Source organism: Mycteria americana, chromosome 17 (assembly GCF_035582795.1).
Source record: "Mycteria americana isolate JAX WOST 10 ecotype Jacksonville Zoo and Gardens chromosome 17, USCA_MyAme_1.0, whole genome shotgun sequence".
Lineage (NCBI taxonomy): Eukaryota > Metazoa > Chordata > Aves > Ciconiiformes > Ciconiidae > Mycteria > Mycteria americana.
In genome coordinates this window covers 3,333,904-3,360,636 of record NC_134381.1, presented here as the reverse complement: position 1 = coordinate 3,360,636, position 26,733 = coordinate 3,333,904, and the positions used below count along the sequence as shown (strand labels likewise).

The 26,733-nt window shown below is 52.8% G+C and overlaps 2 protein-coding genes across 2 annotated transcripts in view; both read right to left on the bottom strand.

Annotated features, from left to right (window-relative positions):
- Positions 1–15,224, bottom strand: part of EHMT1 (euchromatic histone lysine methyltransferase 1) — a 124,225-nt gene extending 109,001 nt beyond the window's left edge. The window contains exon 1 of the mRNA XM_075520075.1: positions 15,206–15,224. The gene's annotated coding sequence lies outside the window, so the exon portion shown is untranslated. The remainder of the gene's footprint in view (positions 1–15,205) is intronic.
- Positions 15,225–23,336: 8,112 nt separating this feature from the next.
- The window catches only part of ARRDC1 (arrestin domain containing 1), a 36,599-nt gene continuing 33,202 nt past the window's right edge, over positions 23,337–26,733 (bottom strand). The window contains exons 4-8 of the mRNA XM_075519701.1: positions 26,357–26,511; positions 25,685–25,867; positions 25,129–25,305; positions 24,534–24,945; positions 23,337–23,570 (exon numbers count right to left, since the gene is read on the bottom strand). Of these exons, the coding sequence (XP_075375816.1) occupies positions 23,506–23,570; positions 24,534–24,945; positions 25,129–25,305; positions 25,685–25,867; positions 26,357–26,511 (992 nt within the window). The 3' untranslated portion in view covers positions 23,337–23,505. The remainder of the gene's footprint in view (positions 23,571–24,533; positions 24,946–25,128; positions 25,306–25,684; positions 25,868–26,356; positions 26,512–26,733) is intronic.

The window sequence follows — 26,733 nt, the reverse complement described above, 5'->3', positions numbered from 1 at the left end:
GTCATATTTGCTATACAGGCATTTACACCCTACTGGTATGGGATTAAAAACCACTCAGACAAACTAAGCAGAAGTAGCAGAGAGGAAGTCCTGGAGGCGTCTGGCTTTAAGTATGAAAGCCAAAAAAAAAACCCTTTTTTTTTTTTCAAAGCTTAAGCAAATAATTTATCATTTAGCAAAGGTGACAAAGACAAAAATTCTTGTGGTGGCTTATGAAAATGAGTATGATGGCTAGCAAAGGCAGTACCAGCTTCCAGGAAGTAAGGCTCAAGGCCTGGCTCTGAGCTGGCCTCAGCTCCGGCTTGTAACACCTGTAGAGGTTACAAACCAAGCAGCAAAGAGCATGAACATTATTTCTCTATCCTCTGGATTAAAATTCAAAGGTGGAGAAGTTACATGAACTGCTGAGGATCACAGCACTGAGAGACTGCCTTGCTCTGGGAACAGATGGCCAAGCCCCACGCTCTCAAGACTGCCGTAACGCACGGTGAGAATCCAGACGTCAGGAAAACTGAAGGACTTTGCTGCAACCTAATCCAAAGGCCCTGACAGCACAAGACTGGGACTGCGGCCTTCCAAAACAGACAGGTATCGATGCTCCGATGCCTCCTAGTGTGCCCGGTCAGAGCTCTGGGAGAATCATTGCCTCCTCCACGCTCTGAGCCTTCCGCTGTCTTGCTCAACGACATACCTTTCACACGGCATGCAAAGCAAACGAGCAGTGGGATACGGTCCAGCCCCACCTCGACTGGCATCAACGCTCCAGCTTTTCATTTGCATGTTTCCAAAATAGCTTGTTCCCCATTTGACCCATTAAAAAAGAAAAAATGAAACCCCAAACACAGAGAAATACAAACATGTGGAATGACAAACACTGAAATAGTATAACATTAAAAAAAAGTAAATTAATTCAAGGATCTGATTACTGGTCCATCCACAATTTTTGCTCCTTTTTAGCTATTCCTGATAGAGGCATCCTATATAGCGTGATAGTTCTGTTGAGACAATTCAAAGCATATTCAAAGTTATACCAACACAAACACGCTTCTATCAACATGACTCTGGTCAACACACTTACATGACATGCAGCGCAGCCACGTTTACACCAGTGTAAACGTGCTTATATTGACATGGCTAAGCCCTGTGTCTTCTTAGCTACACCAGTACAAAGTGCTAACTTTAACTGTCTGTTAATTGGGATTTGTAGAGGTTCAGTCTGCATATGCTAAGAGCTCTACGGAAATGAGCTCTCACAGTACAATCTTAATTAATAGTCATAGCTTTCAGCATGCAAAGGAACTGCCATGATCATCCTGTCAACGGTTATTTCTACAAATCCAATGGCTCATGGCTGAAAACCTGCAACTGCTGTTTAAAACACGCCACCATCATCTCCTGCTTCCTGGCTTCTTTGCTCTGCTGAGGAGGGCTGCGAGGAACGCGCCTCTGCAGAAGCCCTTAGCCAAGAGGTCTTTATGCCGTGGAAGTAGCTGGCTTCACTCAGGAGGGCTTATTTTGCCAGCAAAACTGCACCCATGCTCAACCAGTACAAGACACCTGCACAGCCTTACCAAGGAAGCATTCCTAGACGAAGGCATGGCTCACACCTACCCACACATCTAGGGCTTCAATGTGCAACCCTATACCCAAGGCACAGCCAGCACGCGAGCCATTATGTCACCGATGAACAGCTCTCCCTGTAAGGCTGAATACTATGGCATATTAGTAATTATTACTCGGATGTGTAAATGTTTGCAAGATCAAAACCTACCTGTCTAGCCGCGTTATGCAATTACAGAGCAGAGCACTCAGCAGCACACAGTTGTGCTCCTCTTCTGTCTGATTGGGATCTGCAATGTACCATTACAAGAGGCACCATGGGCTCATTCCCACATCTAGCTGCGTTCATATAAATAACTTATGCCACAGGTGGACCACTTGGCACGCTCATGGGGCCAGGAAAGGGTTTTTATCTGGTTTGGGGCACCACATCCTGGAGAAGTTGATGCTGTCACATAAGCAACTCATAGGCTCTAGGAGAAAAGGTAGAGATTTTAACTAGTCCTCCCATATGCTGTCCAGCCCAGAAGGCAGCAACGCGATACAGCATTCTCGTGTCAAGAGAGACAGACGTGCTTAACGCCACAGTGCAGCTGAGGAGTTAAGGAGAGAAGACACATCACCAAGATAATGGCAGCGTCTGCATAAAGATTAGCTCTAAAACTAAGCTTGGGGAAACCGCCCCTGAATTCACATGGAGCATAACAAAAATTTTGATTCAAGTATTCCTGTAGAAAGAAATGGGGAAATTGTGTTCCTGGAAATTCATTTGCAGAGGTGGCCTGTGTGTAACAGTTCCTAGATAACAACGCTGAAAGAGCAGTATGTCGAGACACACGTGGCTGAAAACGCAAAGAACAAGTAATGTCATCTGGCAGAGGCAGGAAACCCTTTCCTCCTGCCTTTACCCCTCAGGTGATCTAACATGAAGGGATATTTACAGTTAACAGAAACCATATCCTACGTTGACCAAACCTTCGCAAAGCTCTGATAATGCAGTGAAAAAACAATACTGGTTCCACTGGAGAGTGAGGTTTAAGTAGGATTTAAGATATGCCTTGAGCTCCTGATGGCAGTCCACGAAGGAGTGGATCCTACCCAGGCTGAGCAAGAGACTGTAGTAACCACATGGTTTTGTCATGCACCGAATAAAAGAAAGCATTATGAAGTCATGCCAAAGTATTAATTAATATTAACATAATAATTTTTCTTATTCAAAAAAATAAAATGGCTGAATCAACCAACCGAGCAGAGCTTTTTCCAGTGCTTTTGCAAGGTCAGCCGCAGCCAGAGTGTGGCTGGGAGGAACCTGCACTGGCGACGGGCGCTCCTGGGCTGCGTGGCCGTGACACAGCCCACGGCAGAGGATGCTGATGGGGGACTCCAGCCCTCTTAGCCCCCTCTCTGCTTTCCCCCACTTACCTGCACTGTGAAACTGGGCCTCAACCTCCAGCTGCAACTGCTACGCTCTTACGCAAAAGCACCAGATGTAAACAAACAAAGGGGAAAGTTCACCAAAGTGACACTTTTCTACCCAACGTTTTGCTTTAGAAAAGTCAGTGACAGGTTGTCAAAAGTGGATTTGTTTATTAAACGTGGATCTTTCCTAGCAAGGGGCACAGAATGGCTGTACAGTAGATGCCATAATTACATAGCTTTGTTAATAATTGCATAGGCTGGAACAGGATACATTAGCCTAATTTAAGAATGGAATAAGAGAACATGTGAAAGATTACAGATCGCATTTTCAAGATAAAGTCCAATGTTGCTATCAGAAGTCCAAAGAAGAGGCGCTGGACATTTGGAGTCATACTGGCTTTGATCATAAATAGTTCATATCTTACAAAGTGCTTCTAGAAAAAGTTTTCTATTTCTCTTAATCAGGTCCACCCATGATCTCAAGGAATGAAGCCAGAAACCAGAGCACATAAACCAGAGTATATAAAATAGCGAACATTTTGACTTATGTAATTTGCCATCTCTTACCCAGTGAAGATAACATTTAAAAATTAACATTCTGCATTTCTACAGCCCTTCCAGTTGAAGGCTTCTAACACCAAGTCAAGCCTTATAACTTTGTAAAAATATTACCTCTGTTTTACAGATGGGAAAAGCATCACAGGTAGCAAAACATCAACCAACCTGTCCCAGGGACAAAGCCTGCAGAGCAGCACAGGCTGCAGAACCCAGCCACCACGTTCAACCGGGACATTCAAGGGTGGGAGCCCCTGCTCATCCCTGGGGAAACTACCAGCACAAAAGGGACGGAGGGATGTGTCAGGGTGAAGAGGCCACCTCGCAGACCTCATAAGAAAGCAACCCACAGAGATCCACACACCTAATCTCAGCAGACTCAAGGGAATTCCAAACATACAGATCCCAGATTGATCTGAAATAGCAAATTCAGAGATGGCAGCACACCCTTTCCCCTGCAGATACGCTGGCACCGGCAGCGCACGGCTGCACCTTTAAGGCACGCAGGCTGCTGACAGCAAGGACACTGCATTCGCCGTAGACAAAGCACCACAATGGCGATGCCAGGCCAATTAGCAGAATTTCAATTCACTGGCATTTAACAAGACTACAAAGTCGTTCCTGGGCACAGCAGCTTTTCAGCAGGGACAAATTCTAAATCTCATAATCAGACTCCGCCAACCAGCCTTGCTTGGACAGTTCTTTACCTTCTTTTGTTTAAATTGCTGACTGCCCCATCACTTGGGTACACTGCGAGCAGTCTGCTCTCACTGAAGCTGATGATAAATCCCTCCCCAATTTCCGTGGGTTTGGATCAGGTCCCAAGACTCTTTTTAATGTAATACTCTAGTCTATGTAATCTTCTGTCTTATGGAGGGTCAATGCTGCAAACTCTCCTTGCACTTAAGTCCTATTAGCTGTCTGCACTGATTCTGCATACAGGGCATTTACAGGTCCTTAGCTCTCTGCTCATATAGCTCCACGTTCATGAGCCCCAGTCAGCCATGAAGCTGGGCATCTGCTAAGTAAGAGGGAAAAAAGAAAACAAAACCCAGAGATTTACCTCACTTAATACTCAACCGCACAGCCAGTTTTTCCAATACTCTCATTTTGCAAATGGCACAACACACACTTCAGAAATTCTGGGAAACAAGCAGGTTATGTTCTGTGCTTGCAAAGCAGCACCATCTATACTTACAGGGCAATAAAAATTAGCTTAATTAATAATACATCAGCAAGAAAATGTTAATGAGCACCCAGCAGGGAAAAGGACTGTTGCCTAATCTCCTTGTGTGGACTCCTTGCTTTGGCAGCAATCAGCAACTGCATCAGCATTACCATCCCAGTGCAAGCTAAGATATCTGACTCATCAGGGAATGCATGCAGGAACGGCGGGGCCTCGTGTCACCGTTTACATTTCTCTTTAAAAGCAGACACTGTTGCATCAGGAGCAGCTCTTGGCAGCTCCTCGCCAACTTCCACTTGTGGAGTTTTTGTCATTTAAAGAAGAATTTAGAATATCCCTGGGCATCCCACGTATAAATACACATAGACGACGGGGCCTCCTGCAATCGGCTCTTTGGCCACAGCTGCAAAATATACAGCTCTACCGACAGAGCCTGCATCGGCTTCAAGCTGCTGACACAACCGGGCTGCTGGATCACAAGCACGTTGGGGGGAACCGCATCAAACCTCCCTACTCCTGGGAGCTCGCCAAGAGCATCCAAGCCGTTTCCTTGGGGCCTGCCTGCCCTCACTGAGCAAAGAGGCACCGCAGGCTCAAACCGGTGTGCCGCCAGATGTCTCGGTGCGTTTCAAGGCATAGAATGGAAATCCCCTCTCCCAGCTGTTTTTCCTCCGTGCTGTCTCCCCGTTGCAGGAGGCTGTTTTGGCAGGAGCCAGCACCCCACGAGTAAGAGCCCGGGGCTCGCAGCTGCCAACGCAGCTCTGCCACTGGAGCGCATCCACACTGGCACTCGGCCGCAGCGCGTGTTCGTCAAGGGCTTGTGCCGCATGGGGAGGTGGTTTCCTGCAGCCAATGGAGGAGCTGCCGTTTCTGCCTTTCATCAGAAGCGTGGCTGGAAACAAAGGCCCGGTGAAGAAAGGCAAGTTGGCTGGTAAAACTTCCTAGCACTAGCCAAGCCTCAGACCTGACAAATCACCCTCATTCCTCATCACCTCCTGACCTTCTCCTCCGCAGCCAGGCTGCCTGTGGGATCGCGCCGGGACCTGTATTTAAGCCTGCACGCTGACTGGGGGCGAGGAGGATCTTTGTGTCGTATGTCATTGCTGACAGCAGCCTCGAGCCACAACTCCAGGACAAACAGCAGCAACAGCAATATAACATACATCTTGTAATTCTGTAAAGCACCGGCATTTGCATCCGCAGCAGTAGGTAAAATTTTAGTCTGCTGTCACACAGGGGCAGAAGATAAATTATGTCTATAAAGCAGCCGCCATGAGGATAGTTTAGAGGTGTGGATTCGAGAAGACATCAAACCAATCGGTTTTTAATAAAATCCATAAATTATTAATACCAATGTGCTATCAACATAGAGCTGTATGAGAAAAGGTGCTAAACTCTGAGAAACCCAAGAACATAACGGTATCACCAGCACGAAGGGTACTTTCGATAGGGAAGGAGACCATAAAACTTGCAGACAAAGAAATCCCCAAAATGCGGGAGTTAGGCACGGAATAACACTGTCTGTGACAGAAACAAGGGCTAAATCTTAAAAAAATGAAATACAACTTGCAGTGACTGGAAAACAAAGTGGAAATAACCAAGACAGAATATGATCCCCCCTCGCTGGCCTTTTCAAAGGATGCAAGCCGGAGGCTGTGCTAACCTCTCCCCGCTGTAAATTCGCAACAGTCAAAGCAGACGAATCTTCAGCAAATGTGCTCAGTAGCAGTTTGTTTGCTCACTGGTGGCATCTCCCTGGTACAGGGGGATGTTGATTAAAAGACAGCATGGCTCTTCACCTCGCCTCTCCACACACGCTCTGAAAGCTACAGGATCTGGCACTACAGCAAGAGTAAACATTACATCTCATCCAAAGGCCATCTTTAAAGGAACATTCATTGTTTCTCCTCAAAGTGTGGCAACAAAGATTAAATATTCCAGATGTCATCTCCAGGTCCTATAGGACACCTGCTTGTAAACCATCATCTTTGCATATTAAGGAGGCATTAAAGAACCAATTTGAAACAATGCATCCTAGCAGCACTAAAAAATACCCTTCCTAATCCAGAGAACAAAAGAATTTCTAATGTATAGAATTCACAGATCCTTAACATTTAAAACACAGAGTTGACAAAAGCTATTACAATCAAGTCTGCAATTAAAAACACCTAATGTCTTGGTTACCAGTTCAGTAGTGGCGCTTTTTGCAAAGCCTTCTGGGTGTTGATTTAATCTATCAAATATTAATAATGCTCCTTAATTAATAAAATATTTAGACTCATGCTTTATGTTCTCATAATCTGGAGGTTTATGTTCAAACTTGCAGGCCAACAGGATACTAGATGGAATCAGACAAACCAGCTCGCAGCCTGATGGTTAATGCTTTCATCTCCCGAATAGATACCCTCTTCTTTACACTGATAAAGCCACATTTGACAGGGTGTAACTTTGCTACCTACCCCCTCGGACATAAGAAATGCATCCAAGAACTAAGTTAATTTCTGAGGTCCCAAAAATGCAAGTGACTTAAATGCTCACCTCCTATTTAGTGCAGGTCCTGCTGACCTCCAAGCTGGAGGCGCTGCCTCTCCAGCCCCCCAGTCCTCCCCTCCACCCTGTGCTAGCCCAGACGTGGCTGGCGATGCGCAGGGCGTGCGGAGCCGACAGGAGCTGCACAGCACGGCCAGCCTCCAGCGCCTTCCTGCAAGCCCCTTCCACGTGCCTACAGCAAAACTCACAGGGAATGAACTTCAGTCAAGGGCAGCATAAAACCGTGCCTTGGACAACACCCCAGGAACTGAGATAATCAAGAGAGGGTAAGTTAAGGTACAGGGATGAAACAAAGCTGGGCTTTGCTGCCCAGCTGCTCACACCTGGGCTGAGCTAACGCAGCATCAAAAACTTTAGTCAGTTTGGAGGTAGGGCATGGCTTTGAAGTCAAAGGCCTTTGGACATTTGCATTCACTAGACACCGATGAACATCACGTTTCAATAACTACCTCCTGATATTGCGACAGGCGTACTTTCAATTCCCAAATCAACAGCTGGATGAAGCATGTAATTTTGAAACCCATTAATCCTTTCTAAGTCTTCTACCATGTGCACGTTTAATTTCCCACTTCTTGAAACAATATTATGATTTTTGAGAGAACCTGACTAGAGCTTCTGAATGCTCTGGGTCAGCAGTATGAAACATCCCCAATTACCACTGAAGCTGGATAAAACATTTGGGTAATTTGCCTTCTGGCTTTGAGCCTTTGGGAGAAATCACCTATTAAAACTTCCTCTGAAACTGCAAGGACTAGAAATGTGTGACTGGAGAGGAAGAAGGTAGCTGAGATTCTCAAGAATCCAGGAGCTCACGCTTCGAAAGGAAAGAAGGAGGGGGAAAAAAGAAAAATGTACTTCACTGGACTCAGGGCTGTCTTCAAACGCATCAGCAGGTCACGGCCAATAGTCCTGGGGAGACCAGGGTTCTCTTTTGCCAGTTAACATACTAAATACATCTGTCCACACCTACACTTGAGTTCTAAAATTAATTAAAAATCCGAAGTAGCACTCTGAACAACACAGAGACTTTTTCTCTTAACATAATCAAAGCGAAAGCACAGCATATTTCAGTTCGGACACCTGGACTGCAATTCTCTCTCCAGAGGTGCCCGTGCTCTCGTGCCTTGTGCCCTGCGGCTCTACGGATGGCTCAAGCCATCAGATTCATCCTGGCTGCCCTCCGTTCTCAGAAGCAATAAGCACCACATTCCTCTTCTTTTTAGCAACAAGACAAGCACAAGCAGGCACGCTTTTCTGCAGCATCAGAAGCCTCCTGGACTTGGCTCAAATACTTTGCCCCAAATCACAGGCAACGGGCCTGCTGTGTAGTCTTTGGGCACCACTATTATCTCCACTCACCTCAATTTGCTCAGTTCCCCAGTTCTCTGCTGTTGGTTTTGAATGCTGTGGCCACGGCAAGCTCATAACCATCTCCTGGGTCATAGCTGGCCTAGCTGACCCAAGAAGCTATAATCACTTTGACTGTTTTTATCCCTGTTTGCATAATTTTACATTTCCCTGTAACAAATGGGATAAGTCACTTACCTGCCTTTATTTTGAGTTTATCCATGTCATCTCGGTTATCTTGCTCTGTATTTACTTCCTCCCCAGCTGCACCACCTGCAAATTTCCTCCCTCTCCCGTGCGCCGTATCTGCAGGATGATTAGCCGTATGCAAACAGAAGTGGACCTGAATTCTCTGCTCTACCAGTCCATCCCACTCACCGTCTCCCTGTCCTAAACTGACACTGCTCACCACTGCCTCTGAGAGCTCTCCCTTGAGAAGGAGACACGACACTGAAAAGGATGGATTTAATATTTAATAGCCCACCTCCACCCCCGAGCCAGCCCCTCGTACACACAAGTAGCTCAGCCCTACACCGTGTCGGCTCACCTTGCTCAGCAGCTGTCTGCAGTCTATGTCAGGCAGCGTGTTTGAACGGTGGCTCCTCCACGGAGCCAAACTATCTTAAATGTAAACTCGGGCAAAACGAGCTGGTACGGAGGCAGACGGCAAGGCAATGGTGGGGATCAGGCTGGGCATTAAGGAAACAGGAGTCCTCTTGGAAGAACATTTCCTACTTGAAAAGAGGATACGCTGGATGTCCTTGATACTTTGCCTATGCTAGAAATTTTTAATTAAAAGCAGGAAAGCCTTTCTATTTTAGATGCAGCGATACTAGCATCAAGCGCTTTTGTCAGTACAGTTTATTCTGGGTTTGTATGCATTTGATAGAGCCTGGCAGCCAAGCTAAGCCACTCTTCCACTACAGCAAACTCTTCCACTCCCTGTTGGATTTACTTTACCACTTCAACAAGTCACCAGCCATCACCAACGGGACGTGCCTGCCCACACGCCGCGGGAGGACAGATTCACACGACTTCTCCCTGATCCACCTGAGACAGCCAGCTAGGTGAGCCTTTCAGTGGCACCCTTGGGCTTCCATGACAGTCAAGGAGGGGGAAATCTCCAGCAAAGCGTGCCCTGAAGCACTCAAACAGACCCCTTTCACCTCCTCCTTTTCCAGGACCCAGTGACCCAAACCATAGGCACCAGCTGTGCTCTGCTCCAAGCACTTTGCTAGGGAAAAGCAAGAGGAATCCGGCCTGCTGCCATCCCCTCCACAGCCCCACTTCTGGAGCAGAGGCCACATAGGCGGCATTGCCCCAGCTTCAGGAGGGGAAGAGACAGAAACGTCAGGAAGAAAATTTTCCCTTGCCAGGGAAAATGCCAGGCAAGCTGATAAAGAGCAAGGCCCCAGACTAGCGTTTCAGATCAGTGGCAACGCAACAGTATCAGTCCCTAATCATTTCGATATCAGCTGCTCATGATATCATGCACATTTGGAAGTGTGATACCCCAGGGTACCGGTACATCACTCTCTGCTAGCGGCGATGAACCGCTAAGGGATGCTAATGCCTCCGTCAGCTGGCACAGCTGTTTGCAAGGTGAGTGCCCATCCAGCTCTATCTGCCAGCACAGCTCGAATCAGTTCCCTCCACGGCAGAGCTGTTTGTTTGTTTTTCTTGTTGTTGTTGGGGTTTTTGCTGGTAATTGCATCTCTACCAGGACTTCTGCTGACACAGCTATAGCGGAGGGGAGAGCAATTTCTTTGCATTCGTGGACAGATAACTAAGTCGGCAAAACTTCCCAAATGTAGACCAAGCCTCTGCTTTGGAAAGCAAAAAATAAGCTACTCTGGTCTCAAATCACCCCTAAACTAATACAGCTACGTCCACAGCAAGGACTTTTATTAGTATGACTATTTCAGCAAGGAAAAATGAAAAATCATCCTCTCCAGCCAGCATAATTATATTGGAAGAGCTTTTTTTAAAGTATAAACCAGGCCTTTGATTCTGCCTTGACTGACCAAATGTCCTTTGGATGCTTTCTTCAGTCACGTTGGCTCAGCCACATTAGCTTAACACAACTGAAGGGCACTTTTAAGGCTTTCTTAAAACTTTAGAAGTCATATTTGCCCATTCTGTTATTATTTAAAGTTTGCCTACATGGAAGAAAAGGATGAGTTCCCAAACGGCCTTTGCTAGCCCATAGCTTGCTCAGCATGCAAGAATTCATGTTAGGAAAGTAAATGTTAGCATCCATTTGACACAGGGTAAAATTTTGTCATGGGCAGGGCAGTATGCAATTTTAACGACTTAATAAAGTAACCCTTGTGCAAAAGCCTCTAACTGATAAAGTTATAAACTCTCCTTACTAGGCATTTAGTATCAGAGAGGGGAACAAACTCCTTTCTTCATACAAAGATGCAGCTAAAATGTTGCAAACTATGTTAAAGCTGGTACCGCGAAGAAATCTAACACAACAACTGGAAACACACATCTTTTTCCTGTGTTCACGTCAACGCAGTATCAACATACCTCACTGCACTAAGGAGACTGAGGAAAACGGCTGTCCTGCAGCCATCAAAACATGCAGGCTTCCAGACAGCTCACAAAAGAGGAAACACGATAGGGTTTAAAATGCACCAAGTTTTCCTGATGTAGCCGACTGAAACAGACTCTGTATTAAAAGCAACAGCCCTGGGAAAGCCAAGCCCTCTCCTCGCTTGCGATACCAGCTGGCAGGAGTAAATGAGAGAGGAGGAAGGGCAGGGCAGGCCTGAAAGACGCACTGGATTTCACGTCACCTGCAAAACAGAAAGTGAGAAACTGAAGAAATCATCTACGTGCTCACGGCTCAGAGGCACAGCTCATTAGGTCCTGGCTCTTCCTATTATCACTCCTGCACTCGGCCTATTACGGCAACCTCCTTCCAGCCAGGGACCCGTGAAGAGGAAGCGCTTTGACATGAGTGAATGTTGCCCCTTAATCCAGTAGGGAGTTCATTGAACAGGCGGAGGACTGCCTACCGAGCTCCCGGCACCAGCTGGCTGGGGGGATGAGAGCAAGGATCAAAGCCAGGGCAAAGCCTTAGCATCGTGAGCCTGATTTGTGAAACTGCTCAGCCTGTTGAGTCCTCGCCTTTAAAACGTGGGGAGCTGCTGGGTGCTGAACTCGTCGGAGATCCGGCCTCAGCTGAGGGTGCTGAGCAGTGGGGAAATCTGTCCTCTATGTGGCTTGCACGCCGTCTCTTCACTTTAAAGATCAAAGCTGCATCTCCAGAAAAAAGATGTTACAGATCAGAACAGATAGGAGGAAGAAAAATGATGAAAAATGCAGTGTGACTTCTGAAGAGAACCACTTCATTCAAAGCCACACACACACCTCGCTTCCTGCTTAGCACGCAGGCACCAGCCTTCCTGAGGTTAGCACGAGCCTGAGGAAAAACATCGTGGCTTGAAACCTCCCTTTTCAAGCTCACACCAACGATCATTTTAGGAAACACACAAACGCAAGGTCAGCTGATTCTCTTCACAAAACTCATGCAAACTGGAGTAGCAGCATCAAATTCAATGAATCTGCACTATCATAAAACTGGCTGAGCAAGACAAACTCAATTCCTTAAACTTTAATCTTTAGCACTGCATTCGCAGTAGGTCTAAAATAAGTAAAAGCACCAAACTGGACTGGATGAACAAACCTGCTAAAGAAAACCAACACCAAAGCCAGGCTTCTCTGCAGCAGTGTGGTTATTGCACCTGATGACTGCAGCACAGCTACTTACCTGGCAGCTCAACCGTTTCTCAAAGCACAGAGTTTACCTGGGGCAGCCTCCGAGTAAGGCAGCCAGAAGAGAACAACCACTGAAGTTTATAGCTCAGAAGACATGAAGATCTCAGTGCTAAAGAGTCTCCCTCACCCATCAACACTAAGATTTGGCAAGGAGCTATTCTATACTGGAAACTTTTGTCTTGAGTTAACTGACAGCCAACAGCTTTGTCTGCAGAGGCAGTGTGGACACTCCCTGGACACACAGAGACAGCACTCTTCCAACCCGCCCACTCCCATCCAGCTCTTTGCTCAGAGCAAATATCTCCTCCCGGGAACACACCTCTGCACCTCTCTGCACCCAGTGAAATAATCCCTCGCTCCATCTTGCACATGGCAGAACACCACCACTGTGGGATGCTAGTCCTTGCTCTCCCCAACAAGCACTGGGGAAGCAAAGAGCATCTCCTCCGGCCTCCAAATTCCAGCCTGATTTATACCAACTCTCTCCCCTCTGGCCTCAGAGGGGTATAAGCAAAGGCAGATCTGGCCTCAGACTTAGCTGAGTTTATGGGGGAGGGGAGGAATTAAACTCCAAATGAGTCACCGTTCCCTCCCCATAATCCACAGCAACATCTGTGGATATTAAGCCTGATTCTAAGAGCAATGTTTCTTAATGCTCTGCATACAGAGCAGACCCAGCCAGGACTCCTGGGCGATGCTCCCCAAAATAAAAGGTGTGCTAAGACTAACCTGTGCATTAAGATTTGATGAGTTACGAGCCAACTCCTGCCCCGGTTACAGCCATGCCATTCTCCTGAAAGCAATCACACTGAGGTAGCTGAAGGCAAAACCGGACCATGGAGTCACAGAAGCACCTGAAGGCTGATTCCTCTATCACATGGCAAGATTAACACCTGATCCTCTTCAAAAGCACAAGGGAAGGGCAGCAGGATCAGGCCTTGAGACGCAGTTGTGATGGAACAGAAAGCATAAGGAAAGCCTTGTACAAAACTCAACACCAAAGATGACAGGAATCTTGCCTGACTAATAAGTTCAAGCTGTCTTTGCAAGCGCTTTGCAAAGAACTGCTGTTGCCACCTGCGTGGCCACGCCACAAACTTCATCCCACACACGGCAGAAAACCCCTGCCGCAGCACAGCCCTCTGAACACTGTATTTCAGACGGAAAGCTGGGAAGGCTGCAGCACAGCCTGTCACACCTGACCGGCAAGGTGTAACCAAGCTGCCGGGAGATGCTGATCGGTAACTGCATCTGGCCACAGTTATGGAGCATCCACTGACCCCCAGCTCTTATTTCCGTAGTTTGTATATGCGTGTACACTGTACCATTATCTCGCTGCTCTCTTTGTGCACGTGAAGGCTCAGCAGCCAGAGCCCTGCAATCCAGTGTTTGCCTGAGGGCAAAGAGACTTATAAAAAGAGCTTATATTCTCCGACAAAACTGGGGGGAAAGTTTCAGCCTGGCATAAAGGAACGCAGCAAGCGCAATAGGTATTTCAGCTCCGTGTGCCACCCGCCTAATTTCATGGGGTAGTCGAGCTGTGTGTTGTACTCTTCGGGGACGTTTACAGATCTGGCTGATTATGGCTAATCGTCATTAGATGGCAAACTTCATTTTCTCTGGGGACTCTGGATGCGATTCTGGTATTTCCTCAAGCCCTGCCCTCAGTGCGTTTCAAGCCGCTATTACCGGTAGCGGGAATAAAACCTCGCTGGAGGCCGGCACCTTGGCAGTCCCGGCTCGCTGGGGACCGCCGAGACCCGCGGCAGCTCCCGCGGCCCGCGGCCTCCCCCTCCGGCCCAAGGGCGACTTCTTCTGCTCGGCGTACGGCCGGGGGGCAGGTCCTGGGCCGCCTTCAGCCCGCCGCGCCGGGGGAAAGCGAAGGAGAGTGAGCCCAGGCTCGGCAAAGGGGAACCGAGCCGCTGCCCCGGCCGCTCGGCCTCTGAGGCAAGCCGGAGAGCCTTCTGAGGAAAAACGGGGAGTTTTGCTCTCCGGAGGCAACTTCTCCCCCTCCCCGCAGCCCTCCCGCGCCCCGTCTCGGCCCCTGTTTCCCGAAAGCCGGAGGCTGCGGCCGCCCCGCCTGACGGCACGCTGCCGCGCTTCCCGCCCGCAGGGCCGCCGGGCCCTCAGGGCAGCGCTGCGGCGGCGGCGGCGGGCTCCGGGCCGCCCTCCGGCGGGCGGCGGGGCCGGGCGGGGCCCCCGGCAGCTCCTCCCGCCGCGCGGGGCCAGGCTGCCGGGGGCGGGCCGGGGGCCGGGCCGGGGCCGCCCCGCCGCCGCCGCCGCCGCGCGGGCCCGGGGCCCTGCATGCCTCATGCCTGCCCCCGCACGGGCGCGTGCCCGCCGCCCCGGACCCTGCATGGCTCATAGCGGCGGCCCGGCCGCCGCCACCGCCGCCGCGCCCGGCCGGGCCCTGGACTCTGGATGGAGCCGCGCCAGCGCCACCCGGCGCCCCGCCGCATGGGGGGGCCCCGGAACGTGGATGGCGCCCTCGCCGCTCCCCCCGCCTCCGCCACACGCACTCGCTCCCATTGGGGGGAACCCCGGAACCTGTATGGCCCATACCACTGACTCACCGTGGAGGGGTGTTACTTATACAGAGTCCCGGGCCCCCCTACACACAATGGCAGCAGCTCCCACATTCTTCCCCTCAGAGGAGTTGGACTGAACCATGGGGCGGCGGGGGCACGGCCCCCCTCCCGGCCTCCGACAGAACCCGCCTGGCCCTGGGCGATACCACTCCACGCTCCCCCATCTTCCTTCCCCCCGCCCGGGTAGATGGACGCCGCCGCTCTCACTCACCTCGGCATCCACTGTGGCCATGGCCGGAGCCCCGGAGCGTAGCCCCGCCCCCTCGGCGGCTCCTCACGCCTTGGCTCCGCCCCTTTCCCCTCATTCTTCTCAATGGAGACGCTCCGCCGGCCACCGCGCATGCGTGCGGCAGCATGGCGGCCCCCGCGGGGCTCCGCCGGCCGTACGGCGTCATGGCGGCGCCCGTCAGGAGGCGGCCGTACGGCCGGAGCGGGGCTGGGGCGGGATGAGGACGGGGTGAGCCGGGGACAGGGCCGCTCGCTCCCCCCGCACGGCCTCGCCGACACCCCCAGGCCACGGACTCTCGACGACGCCTACCGAGACCCCCCGGGACGGCGGCGCTGGCCCCTCGCACCCTGGCTTTTACCCCACCGCCCGCGGCAGCAGCTCGGCGCCCCGGCCGGCGCTGCGGGGGGGCGAGAGCAGCAGCCGCTCCTGCCCGAGCAGACGCCGCGTTTCCCAGGCTCTCGGGAGCAGCCCGCCGTGACGGTACCAGCGGCACTTGCCCGAAAACCTGACCAAAACCCATGCAAGCAGATCCCAGCAGGAGTCGGAGTCCCGCCGTCCTCCTGCCAGAAAATTACCCTTTGAAAACCACCTCCTGGCGTAGCTCTCCCACTTCTGTGTTATTTGTATGCGTGCGAGCCATTAGGAAGTCTTAGCTACAGTCAGGGATGGACGTGCCAGGGAGGAGGGAGCAGCTCGCCCCGGTCCTGCCCCAGAGGGTCCCGTGGGGGGTCGTGTCCAGCCGCTTCGCTCCCTTTCCCACACCCCAGGCACCCACAATAGCTGTTTTCACCCTCCCAAATCCCACAGGGCCCCTCCTAATGCCCAGGCCCGTAAATCCATGATTGCAAAACAATTAGCTCTTTTACAGCTCTCCGGTAAAGCAGAAGGTACCGCAAGGGGAGAGATAAACACCCCCAAGGGCTCCTCGGCCCCACAGCTGCTTCGGCTGCCACCCAGGGAGCTCACACTAGCACCGGGGAGACGCAGGGCCGGGCAGACGCCGCTGCCCCAGCCTCCCCGGGCAGGGGAGCGCTTGTTTCTTGGAGGGAAACGGGAGCCTTCGAGCACCCTGACGTCAATTTACACATTTATTATCAGCTCTCCCGAAGAACAACATTCCCTCCCTTGGTCCACAGGCTGATTTCCTGCAGCCCCGTGCCGACACCTCGCTCCTCTCGGCGGGCGGGCGGACCCACGGTTTTGTTTGCTTCGCAGCGAGACTCTCGCCCTCCGCGCTCCGAGTTGCGCGGGCAGCGGCCGTGAGGGGCCCTGGCCGCCGTCTGCTTCTGGAGACTCTCCAGAAACCCTGCTCTGGTGCCGGGGTTACATCGGGGTAACCCCCGCGCTCGCCCCGGCACCTTTGCAGCGTGGGTGCTCCTCCTCGCCCGGCACAGCTTCGTTAGCACCCGCGGGGCGGGAAGCCATCACCGCATCAAAAGCTGCATCTAGCGAAACCAGGAGGATTCGGGATGGCGGAGCGTCGGAGGGAGCAGCGGTGCCTGCACACGCCTGGGTAACTCGGGACGTGGCCCAAGTTTTGACAACAAAGTGAGCTCGGCGCTGCCGGCGGCCCGCACTGGGGAGCCCGGCGCGGCCACGCGCTCCCGTGACTCCTCCACCGAGCCCGGCCTCAGCCGCCGCGCCGGGCCGCCACCCCGGAGCCCCAGCCCGGGGCCCATCCCCGCTGGGACGCTCGGGCCCAGCCGCTGCCACGGCCACTCCGGCCCCCGCAGGGTCTCCCCCGCAGCAAACCCCGAGTGTCGGCGTGCGGAGGCTTTGCCGGGGGGGGGGGGGGGAGACCCCAAAAGACCCCTCAGCGCCCCAGGCGAGGCCTCAAAACACGGCAAGAGGCGAGGGCCGGCGGCCCCGCTCCCCCGGGCGCGGCCCGACGGGACCCGGCCGCTGCCGCCCCCGGCAGGCGCAGGGGAAGGGGCCGGCGGCCTCCCGGCGCCCCGCCGAGCCGGAGCGGCCCCGCCCGGCCCCAGAGCGCGGCCCGGCGGCGGCGGCTGCTGCCCCCGCCCGGCCGCGCCGCGGTCAAAATAAGAGTCCCCGGGCCTGAGGCGGGACCCGCCGGGGAGCGCCCGGCCCTGCCCCGCCCCGCTTCATCCCAGCAGAGCAGCCCCCACCCCAATTTAGCAGCAGCTCATTAATTAACTCCCCGAAGAAACCCTCCGTGCACCGACAGCTCTGGCAGGGCCAAGGCCACGTCCCCCCGGAGCCCCCACCGTGGCCCCTCCGGTGCCTCCTGCTGTGTGGGGACCCAGAGGGGTCCCCGGGGGTCCCATCGCGCCCTCTGGGTCATCCTTCCCGGGCAGCGGGAAGGAGCTGAGCCGGCTGAGGAGGCTGGTGGCAGCGATGGGTGTCCTTCCCCCTCTGCTCCCCCCAGGATGGAGCGACTGTTACCCACACAAAGAAAAACCACCAGCACCTCGAAACGGCACGTCAGGGAAGCCTGGGCTCCAGCGAGGGCCGGCATCACCCCGGGACGTCACCACCATCCTGCGCTGGGGATGCTCAGCTTGGCACGGGAGGCGGCCGTGGCGGGAGGGAATCACCCGCCATCAGCCCCGCTCCTACAGACCCTCGCGCACCCAGGTCCCGGCACCTGCAGGGGCCCTCGCGCCTTCGGGACAAGGCGAGAGGGAGGTCGGTGGGGCAGGACGGCCGGTCAGGCCAGGGGCCGGGTGGCACCTCTCCCCTGGCATTTGCTGGGGCTCCGTCTTTCTCAGCCGGAGCCGGGGACGCTGCAGTCGTTGGGACAAACCTCCCTGGACCATCAGGAAGGGAAGAGGCTCCCGCAAGAAGCAGAAATAACCGGGAACGCCCAGAGCCCTCGCAGCCCACCGCCGCCTGCCACGGCTCTCATGCTCTCATCCCACTTCGAACCCTGCAGCTCCGCTGGCTCAGCCTCACGTGCGCGTTAATACGAGCAGAGCGAGGAGATCTGTTGTGCTGCGAACTCCCCATTTTCCTGACGCAGCTGCTGCGAGCCCCGAGAGGAGCCGCGGAGCCCGGGGCAAGGCCGCAGCCCCCGGCGGCGTGGAGCCAGCAAACGGCTTCACCATGGCGGCTGCGGCTGCGGCCTGGCTGACATCGCCCTCTCCCGCACCGAGCGGGGCGAGCAGGGATGGACCTCCACATCCCGGGATTCCTGCCAGCAGGAAGAGAACAACCCCACCGCCCCAGTTCTTCCTCCAGCTGGGAGCCCGGGTCCTTCCAGCTGGACCCTTCTCCATCATGGGAGCAAGGGACGGTGTAGATCACCCCACCAGCGTCTTCCCACCCCAACGGTTTCCCCACGAAGTTGGAGGAGACGTGGCTTTGCTTCAGCGTTGGCTATAAATCAGCTTTTGAGCTTCAGCTGTAGACGTGGATGCCTCCTCTGAAAGCCAGGAGCCACTTCTCGCCCGCAGTGCCAGGCCCTCCCATCGGGTCTCGGCGTACAGACGGCGCTCATCACACATTTACCCCAAGCAAAAGCACCCATGGTCTTAAAAAAGGAGATCTTTATTTACATTTTTCAGTTCTTTACATTTGGTGCTTGAAAACTCAGGACAAAAATCCTCCCCAGAAGCTGTGGTAAACATGTAAAACTGCAAGTTTACATTTTAAAACCCAGTAATAAATTGTGCAGAAGTCGCAGGTTGCACAGAGCCATCACAAATATCGTTGTATAAAACCCCAAAATCTGTAAAGAGAACCACAGGAATAAAGAATTACAGCCACGAGTATTGGTACAAGGAAGGGCACAAGTCTTGAGGGTTTTACCCCGCCAGTCTCTCTTGGGGAGGAGGGATGGGACATTCCTGTTGCAGATAGTTGGAAATATTTTAAGATACAGAATAAAAACCAAACGGACCCTAGAACACCCTTCATCTCCTCTCTTATGCTGGCTCAACAGGAAAACTTCCTAGCAGAAAATATTTACTTTTAGAAGACTACTGAAAGTTGAGCGGAAAGCTAAAAAAGAGTCACCGTCCAACAAAAAGAAGAGCCTTCGTGTCCCTCGTCTCCCCGCTCCCCATCTCCCGCAGGCGGTGGGACGGCAGGTGCCGAAGCAGAGTTTAGGAGGACACAAACAACACTGAGAATGCCAAAAACATGGAGGCGGCACATGTGGAGAGCGGGACAAGAACAAAACCATGAAGGACAAAAAAGAAGCAGCAGGGAAAAAAAAAAAGGACAGATGATATTTTTGGTATTTTCCATTGAACGCTGAGTTTGGAAACAATTAGCTTACCAGCTTCACTCACACCCCACCGCTCCCCTGCCCCATTTCAAACAAAACCAAAAAACAATTGCTTAAAAATTTGAGCCAGGAATTTGAATGAATTCCTGTGTGCCAAAGTTTTTTACCCAGAGCTGGGTTTGGAAAAATGGGCTTTTTTCCTCTTTATTCCAGAGTTCAGAAAGAGGAGAGAGGCATGACCCAGGGCCTACAGGAGCTCCCCAGGACCTAAAGAGGCTGAAGCCGGAGAGGCTGCAGAGAAGAGAGCGAGCAGCGAGGCAGAGGACAGCGGGATTGTCCGCTCGCCCTCTCCAGAGGGGACCGTACTCACACCCAAACATTGCTTTTAGCCCCATCGTGCTCATCCAAAGTGCTCATACACCCCGAGGACCTTGCTGCCATAGCACCCGGAGGCCACAACTGCAGGTAGGTTTAAGAAGAGCCGGGCTAACTCCTCCATCCTGCAGTCCTGGACCATTTCAAAGAGGTCTGTGAAACATGAACAAGGCTGTTTGTGTCAGGCTTCGAGTCCCTGCCGCAGCGCTCGGGGACAGGCAAGGCTGGGCAGGAACGTTGAAAACCACAGCGCTTTGCCAGTTATTTCTGTCTGCTTGCACAACAGCGAGGTTGCTCAGAGACAAACAGGGTGATAACCCGCTGCATCCTGGCCAGAGCCGTCTCGCAGGTCTGAGGGAGGCCTCTCTGCAGGAGCTGCGCGTGCCCAGCCCTAGCATCCAAAAGAACGAGGGCCACCACAAGGTCTAGCTCCGACTCCTTCCTGCTCCCTCCCCAGCATGGAGATGGACACTCCTCACCAGTGAAGAGCGTGCCCACTTGCTCCTTGCTTTGCAAAGGGGACTCCACGTACCGCAAGAGGTGCTGAAGGACCAGTTTGTAACACACACCATTTGGGAGAGCAAGCTCCAGTGCACGGGAGCACTGCAGAGACGCCGGGCACAACACAGGAGCTGTGCGAGATACAGCCGGCCTGGCCTCTCCTCTCCCCAGTCTCCACCATGAACGGTGCATTCCCAGCTGTAAAGGTTAAATGAGCATGACAGACACTGTCTGGGGGTTGAGAAGGGCATCCCAGTGGCTCTGGCCACACTAACCAAATAGCATTCAAGTTTTCCAGCCAAGGAACGTGGGCTGGGCACGTCACCAGCAGCTCAGCTTCAGGGATGGAGAACAAGGAACCGGGAACCCAGTCCCAGCCCAGGCTGCCTCTCCCAGACCCTGCCTGGGTCAGGAGCCTGCAGCCCAACCCAGCACGTCCAGAAGCACTGACAGCTCATAGGAGTTTTCCCAGAGGTGTGGAAGGGATTTGGGTTGAGGCCTGAAAGGAGGGATATGTACTGCCAACAGCGAGGAAGGCCACAGGAGCTACGGGCTGAGCCAGGCAAAACAGGTTCAACTAACTGGGAGGAAGAGCACTGGGGAAGAGACATACCGTTACGAACGAACAAGCACCTGCCTTTGACGCCCTGCGTATCAAGAATGCTTTTCATGGCAGGCACAGACCACCACCAAGCAAAGGAGAGAGCCTTAAATAATAGAAGCTAGACAGAAGCATAAGTTGAGCAGAGGGTGAAGAAGGATCCTCGTGTCCGAGACACAGATCACACCTCAGGCTACTTGCAATGACAACATTTAGGCAACACCTACATGCTTCAGACATGGTATCACCAAACTGTGGGTGTGGGGAGCAGCCTTCTTCCATTTTTAGAAAGTTTATTCCAAATGGCTCCTTAGGAGAGGGCGTGGGCTGGTGGTCTCCAGCCCTTCCAGCCAGACCTTGGCTGTTCCATCTCCATCCTCCTGAAGGGAGAGTCCGCTCTCCCCTTCCTCCCCACCAGCCCACCTCTCCAGTCAGGCAGCAGAGAGACCCACGGGCCACTTGGACAGCCCACGGCTTCGGGACACAAGGCCTGGGAAGCAGCAGTGCAGTGGATGCCCTCTCCAGAGCCGAGCCCACATGATGCCGAACTCCCTCCAGCCATCTGGAACTACGAGCCCAGCACCATGGTCAGGCTGCACCGTGCTCGTTTTCCCCGAGCTGCCTTGGCAGAAGTCACCGTCCTTCCTGCTGAGAGCAAAAAACTTGCTTCATTTTGTAAGAAATCAGCAAGGTGCATTCCTGGATTTGGCACGAACAGGCACATGGATAAGCATCAGAAATGGATGAAAGAGCACAGCATTTCTCTTAGAATAATTTATTAAATACAGCATTAAAATTTGTATTTATGAATTCAATCATTAAAAACAAAACTTCATCTCATATATATATATATATATTCAGGGACAATGACAATCATTCTATCAACATTGGTGCATGTTGTGCCAGCACTGCTCAGAATGGCACCTTCTCTACACTAGCCTTGAAGCAGTTCAACACTTAAAAAAAATAAAATAAAATAAAAAGCATTTGCAAAGAAAGAGTGCAAAGCAGGGCCTGTCCCCAGCTGCCTGCCAGGGGTGTGCGGAGGTGGGCTAAAATGAGGAGGCAGAGGCTGTAGGATAACAGGTTTGTTAGCTATTGCCCGCCCAGCGTGAGGCAGCGTGGAGACCAGTTCTCAGAGGTGCCAAAGGTCTGCAGTCCACAATTTCAGCCGTGGCTGGATGCCTGCAGCTCTTAAGTATCTGGTTTGTGGTCTCCTCAGCTTGGGCAGTCAATACTAAAAAAGCTAAACAAGGCGGGGGGGCGAAGCGCAAAAGAAAAATGTTGTTTTACATCCACCAGCTTCTTCCCCCGACCTTCCAGGTCCAGCGGAGGCTGCAAATGAGGCGTAGCAGTTTGTGTTCCCACTCACTCATTTTCGCATCCTGCTGTGGCTCGAGAGGCGGCCCAGGAGACGAGCGGTAAACCAGTACCGGCCCACGGAGAGAACAGTCCCCAGGCCGAGCACTCTCGCACACTGGCTTGGCAGCGTCGACTGCTCCTGCGAGAGACGCCAGGCTGAGCCTCGAGGGAGGGTCGTCCCAGAGGGAAGGGCTTCCACGGACAGGGTCCTTGGGCAGACTCAGAGGTAGCATTGAACAGACTTTTGTAACTTGATTGTCATGTAATTCTGGCCTGCCAAAGGCAGCGGCAGCTGGGATGGAGAGGGCACCCTGCAGGGGCGGGAGATGGGACAGGGGGGATCTGGTCCCCGTGCTTGCAGACTGACTAGCACTGTTCACCCGGGGCGCTGCGGTCTAGCAGCGAGCGAGGATGGACTGTCTCCTGCAGGGCTTTCCAGAGGAAAGTCGCCCTTGCTGAAAAAGGCCAGAAGCTGACTGGTGGGCACCCCACAGTAACACCGGGCTCCCCTCCACAGCTCACCAGGGCCTCTTGGGTTATGAGCAAGTGCCCCAGCGAGCTCCCTGCTCCCAGAGCCTGCTCTCCTCTCACCACATGCAGGCAGTGGTGCGGCCCACTGCAAGAGAACCAAAGGCTGCCGGTCGCTCACCCCACAACACGGGTATGGCGAGGGCTTGTGCTTTTGGCTTTTTAGGAGTCCCTGACCTTCCAAACCTGCTTACTTCAAGAAACCTCCTGTTTCAGCTACCCTTAGGACCTATGAGGACAAGGAGGAAGGGCTGTCAAAACCATTTCTGGAGAGCACATGGCCCCTGAAAGAAAAGCGGAAGTCCACACAGCCCAGCCTTCACCTACAGTGGAGACATGCCAAGTCAGGAGCATTTCAGATAAGGCATCGCAGGTGCTTTGATAGTAAAGCAGTTAGTGTTGACTACAGTACTTTAAACACAGGCTGCTGCAGAGGGCATCCCTGGGGCAAAACCAGTTCTCCAGCACTTGCTGCAGCAGGAGGAGACGGTTCAGTTTCCCAGACCTCTCCTACACACACACGCAGGCTGCTCTGGCTGCCCTTTTTTTTTTTCCCCCCCCTCCCTAGAATGAGACTTAAAAAGCCCAGGCCGGGATGTGCCATTTACCCCACCAAGCAGCCAGAGAGATAAAAAGACGCCTTGTGCTGTACCAGACTTTGCAGTAGGCAGGTGAACCGTGGCGCCTGGGGGTGGGCAGCACCAGCGGGACTCGAAGCAGGGGAGGCTAGTTGCCGTTGCTGATGCTGGAGTTGGCACTGCTGCAGCTCTGCTCATAGGATGGAGGCGCCTCTGCGGGGGAAAGAGAGAATAAGAGCGGTTACGGTGGGTGTTTGGGAGGTTCCCTTCACCCCAGTCTATGTAACTCGGTGCAGAGTAAAGCAAACTGCTAACACGTACACGTGGCAGGCATGCAGGCACTCTCTCCAGGACCCTACAAGCTGCACAATGAAATATATGGAGTTTGCATGTGCAGAATTTGAGCCAACCACTCCCGTCCCTCTCCTGATGCCTACAGGGGTTAAAATCAGCACCTCGAACTCCTGTTCTGTTCCTCCCCTTCTTTCACAAGCATCCTCATGTACTCCAACACCTCCAGATCACAGGTGACCCACGCTCCGTGTGCCCCAAGCCAGGGCTGAAGCAACACATCGAGTGTCTTGTTACCCCAGTGCTAACGGACGGGTTTATTTGGGTAGGACGGTGTTAACAGTCTGTCTGTGCTAACAGACACCGCTGGTCCCTGCCACCCCAGCCGCCTGGGACAAGCACAGCTCCAAGAATCCAGCATGCTGGGATTTCCCCAAGCTTTTCCACTCTGGACAGTCTCTCAGCTCCCGCCCCCACAGCTTGTGTCTTCAGACCAGCTGCAGGCCCACTCCAAGTCAGACAGAAGATTTCAGTTACATCATTTTCCTGGCTCTGCTCCCACCAGCCTCACCACAAGCCAAGAAGTTTTTCTATCAGTGGGAGGCTGAAAGCTCATTTAAGAACAGGGAGATCCTCTCACAACGAGCCCAGGGCAGGCACGGGGGTAGACGTGGGAATGGACAGCCGGCTTTTACAGCTGTAAGAGGGGACTCCTCCAGAGGCTAAAGCAGGCCGAGAGATCTCATGATCCCCTCTGACATCAGCCCCCAGCAGGCTGACATCCCTATATTCCCAACCATTTCACAGCTAGCAGAGACTCTTGTGGCAGGAGACGTTTACTACCACACTGCCAGCCCGTGTAGATCTCGGGAGCGGGCTGCTCACCGTATGGGTAGCCCCACGTGCTGTACTCTGGAGGCAAAATGAGAGAGCTGGCTGTGGGGACGGGCACCACGTTCCCCTCAGCGTAGTAAGGGACAGTGGCTCCCGTCGACAGGCAGAGCGTGGGATGGTTTGGGGAGCCCGTCTGCTCCGAGTCCACCCTTATCTCCTGGAAGCTCAGTCCTGGGGCGTAGCTAAACGGCTGCTGCTGGGAATGGCTTTTGGTGGGGATCGAGACATTGTCCATCGGGTGATAACCGCTGGCAGCCTCCTCTTCCTCCGGGGGGGCACTGGGTACCACTGCAGATGGTATGTGCTGGATGGACCGGGAGGGACTCAGAGGCACCCTGTTCACAGCAATGTTACCAATATAAATGGGGAGAGTGACTGAAACCTCTGGCGACTTGAGGGAAACCTGGAAGAGAAGGAAAAACAGTGGCATTCTCTTCATTATACATTGCACTGGGAAGGTTCACCTGATGCGAGGGCCACCCGCACCACACAGCTACAGAGTTCGGCGATTGAGCTCAACCCAGAAGGGAGCACAGAAGTTGCAGCACAGCCCACTGGAGCTCCCCAGGAGCACTGATGTACTCACCTGGATGTAGTAGTCGATATGTATGAGGCTACAGCCCTGCAGAATGGACTGGGGCAGCGCCGGAACGAGGATCTGCTCCTTCCATTCTGCATGTTTCCAGGCTTTCACTCCTGAGCCTTCCACCTCCGCGATGGTCCTCAGGTCGTAAATCCAGCGCTTGGATTTATAAGCCACTTTCTGTACAGAGAGGAGAAAATATAGCTAGCAGGAAGATTGCAGGTGGTCTTCTGTCTCCCACAAACGTAAGTCAGGACACAAAACCACCCAACTGCTTTGTCAAATAAGCACGAGCACAAACCCAACGTGCATATTACAGAGCAGAAATACCCATCATTATATGATAGACTGAGTTGGTATAAGCAAGACAAGTTCTACCACCTCTTTCTCCAGGAAGGTAGAGAGAAACAGAGTTAGCCAAAGGTCTGGACTCCTCACTGCCACCTCTCAGCCACACGCAGCAGAGATGAACACTGGCGAGAACTGCCCCAGTTTCACAGAGGCCTCGGGGGGGCTGAGTACCAGCATAAGCCGAAGAATCACCCTTTCGGATGCTTACCTGGAGCAGACTGGCTACCACAGCCCCAGTGTCCCGGCCTGATTTGTTCTCTATGTCTGTGCGGAGCTGGATGGCTTGCCCCACGATGTACCCTTTCAGATCAGAAGTGGCGGTCAAGATAATGTTGCCGCTTTTCACAAGCTTGTAGTTGAACTTCTTGGTGACTGACATAGTGTTGGGCTGCTGCAGGACAGCAGAGAGACAGAGATGTTGGCTCAAGAGAGTCAGAGAGTCTCCAGGAAAACACTCAGATTCAAAACAAGCAAGCAAAATATCTGGTCTAAGAGGATGCAAAGAATGAGCCACACAGCACTGCCACAGACAACAGGTCTGATTTCTCCATCCCCCCAGTTTTGCCGTCCTATTAGTCGCTCTTCCCTCCAAAGCAAGTTCCTCAAACCCAGGTCTCTACAAGCACCTGGTGCTATTGGCCAACACCTCTCTGCGTGCTGAAAATTCACCTAAATCTTTCAAAGCAACATGCAGAAGAGTCAAAAATCACTAGGAGCAGGGACTGATGGATGGCAAGGCAGGACAGATCAGGAGTCCTTGTCCTGCTTGTGCACAGTCAGAGAGTTGTCCAACCACACAATTATTGCCCAGACAGCAGGCAGGACAAGGACAAGTACCGAAGCCTTGGCACTTCCCAGCCACATTCCTCCTTGTTCTTACCTCGATGTCAGGGATGTCATTCAAGTTGAGAGGGCAGAGAATGTAGAAGATCTTGTTGCACTTGTAGTCCTTGGAGAAGCGAGGTGTGTCTATCACAGCTTTCACCTGATGGAGGACCTTGCCAAAAGGGCCTTCAAATGATGTAGGAGCAGAGGCTGGAGTCGAGAGAGAAAGAAAAGGATCATAAGGCTGAGTCAGGCCAAGCGTTTCTGAACTGGAAGTAGTCCCTTTAGACAGCTTTCCTCTTCACCTGAGGAGTTCTGCAAGTACCTGAGAGACAGAGCACACAGGGATTCCCCCAAAAAAGACCTGGGGCTGAACACTCAGGTCACTTGGAGACCTTGCTGCAACCTCCTTACAGAAGGGATCCTCTGCAA